The sequence below is a fragment of the Octodon degus genome, unplaced genomic scaffold, assembly GCF_000260255.1.
Source record: "Octodon degus isolate 3935 unplaced genomic scaffold, OctDeg1.0 scaffold00197, whole genome shotgun sequence".
Classification (NCBI taxonomy): domain Eukaryota; kingdom Metazoa; phylum Chordata; class Mammalia; order Rodentia; family Octodontidae; genus Octodon; species Octodon degus.
In genome coordinates this window covers 2428165-2428935 of record NW_004524773.1, presented here as the reverse complement: position 1 = coordinate 2428935, position 771 = coordinate 2428165, and the positions used below count along the sequence as shown (strand labels likewise).

The window sequence follows — 771 nt, the reverse complement described above, 5'->3', positions numbered from 1 at the left end:
CCAGGGATGTGTCTCCTCCATCAGACTGGGGGCTCCCAGAGTCAGGAAAGTGTCTCCTCCACAGACTGGGGGCTCCTAGGCCAGGGATGTGTCTCCTCCATCAGACTGGGGGCTCCCAGAGTTAGGGACCATGTCTCCTCCATCAGACTGGGGCCTCCCAGGGGACCATGTCCCCTCCATCAAACTGGGCATTTTCAGAGGTCTGAGAGCCAGGCTGCTGAGTGGAGCCCTGGACAGGCAGCTCCAAGCACTAGGAACGCGTCACTTCTGGTCTGGAGTCCCGCCTCGGCCACCACTCTGAGCACTCTCAGGAGTCCTGTGCCTGAGTCGGGGATGGTACTCTCACCTTCCAGCAGGAACTTTTCAGGATCAGGACCCCAAACATCGCCCCTATGCCCGCTCTTCTCTGTGGTCCCCTCAATAGTAGCACCCTGATCCTCACCCCTATCTGAGGGGCAGAGCGCCCATCCCTCTGCCCAAGCTGGCAGTAGGTGCCACCATACCCTGGACGGCTTCTCACCTGTCTCTTTTCTCACAGTCCAGCTCCCTCCCTCGCACGACGACCACCGCCACACTCCTGACCTTGAACCTGGCACAGGCTGAGCATGGGGTGGGAGGGGCTGTGGAGCGGGCAGGGCAGCATGAGGGCCAGGGACTGGGGCCCCACGACCACAACTCGCTGAGGTCCCCTCTGTCCCCTCCGCCCCTTGCACGTCCTCCCCACAGCGCTGGAGTAGCAGTGAAGCCGCCTCTGAGACCTCCGGAGAGAAC

General features: G+C 62.3%; 1 protein-coding gene across 1 annotated transcript in view; it reads left to right on the top strand.

Moving 5' to 3' along the window:
* Positions 1-771, top strand: part of Ceacam16 (carcinoembryonic antigen related cell adhesion molecule 16) — a 7840-nt gene extending 7069 nt beyond the window's left edge. The window contains exon 6 of the mRNA XM_023704606.1: positions 727-771. Within this exon, the coding sequence (XP_023560374.1) occupies positions 727-737 (11 nt within the window). The 3' untranslated portion in view covers positions 738-771. The remainder of the gene's footprint in view (positions 1-726) is intronic.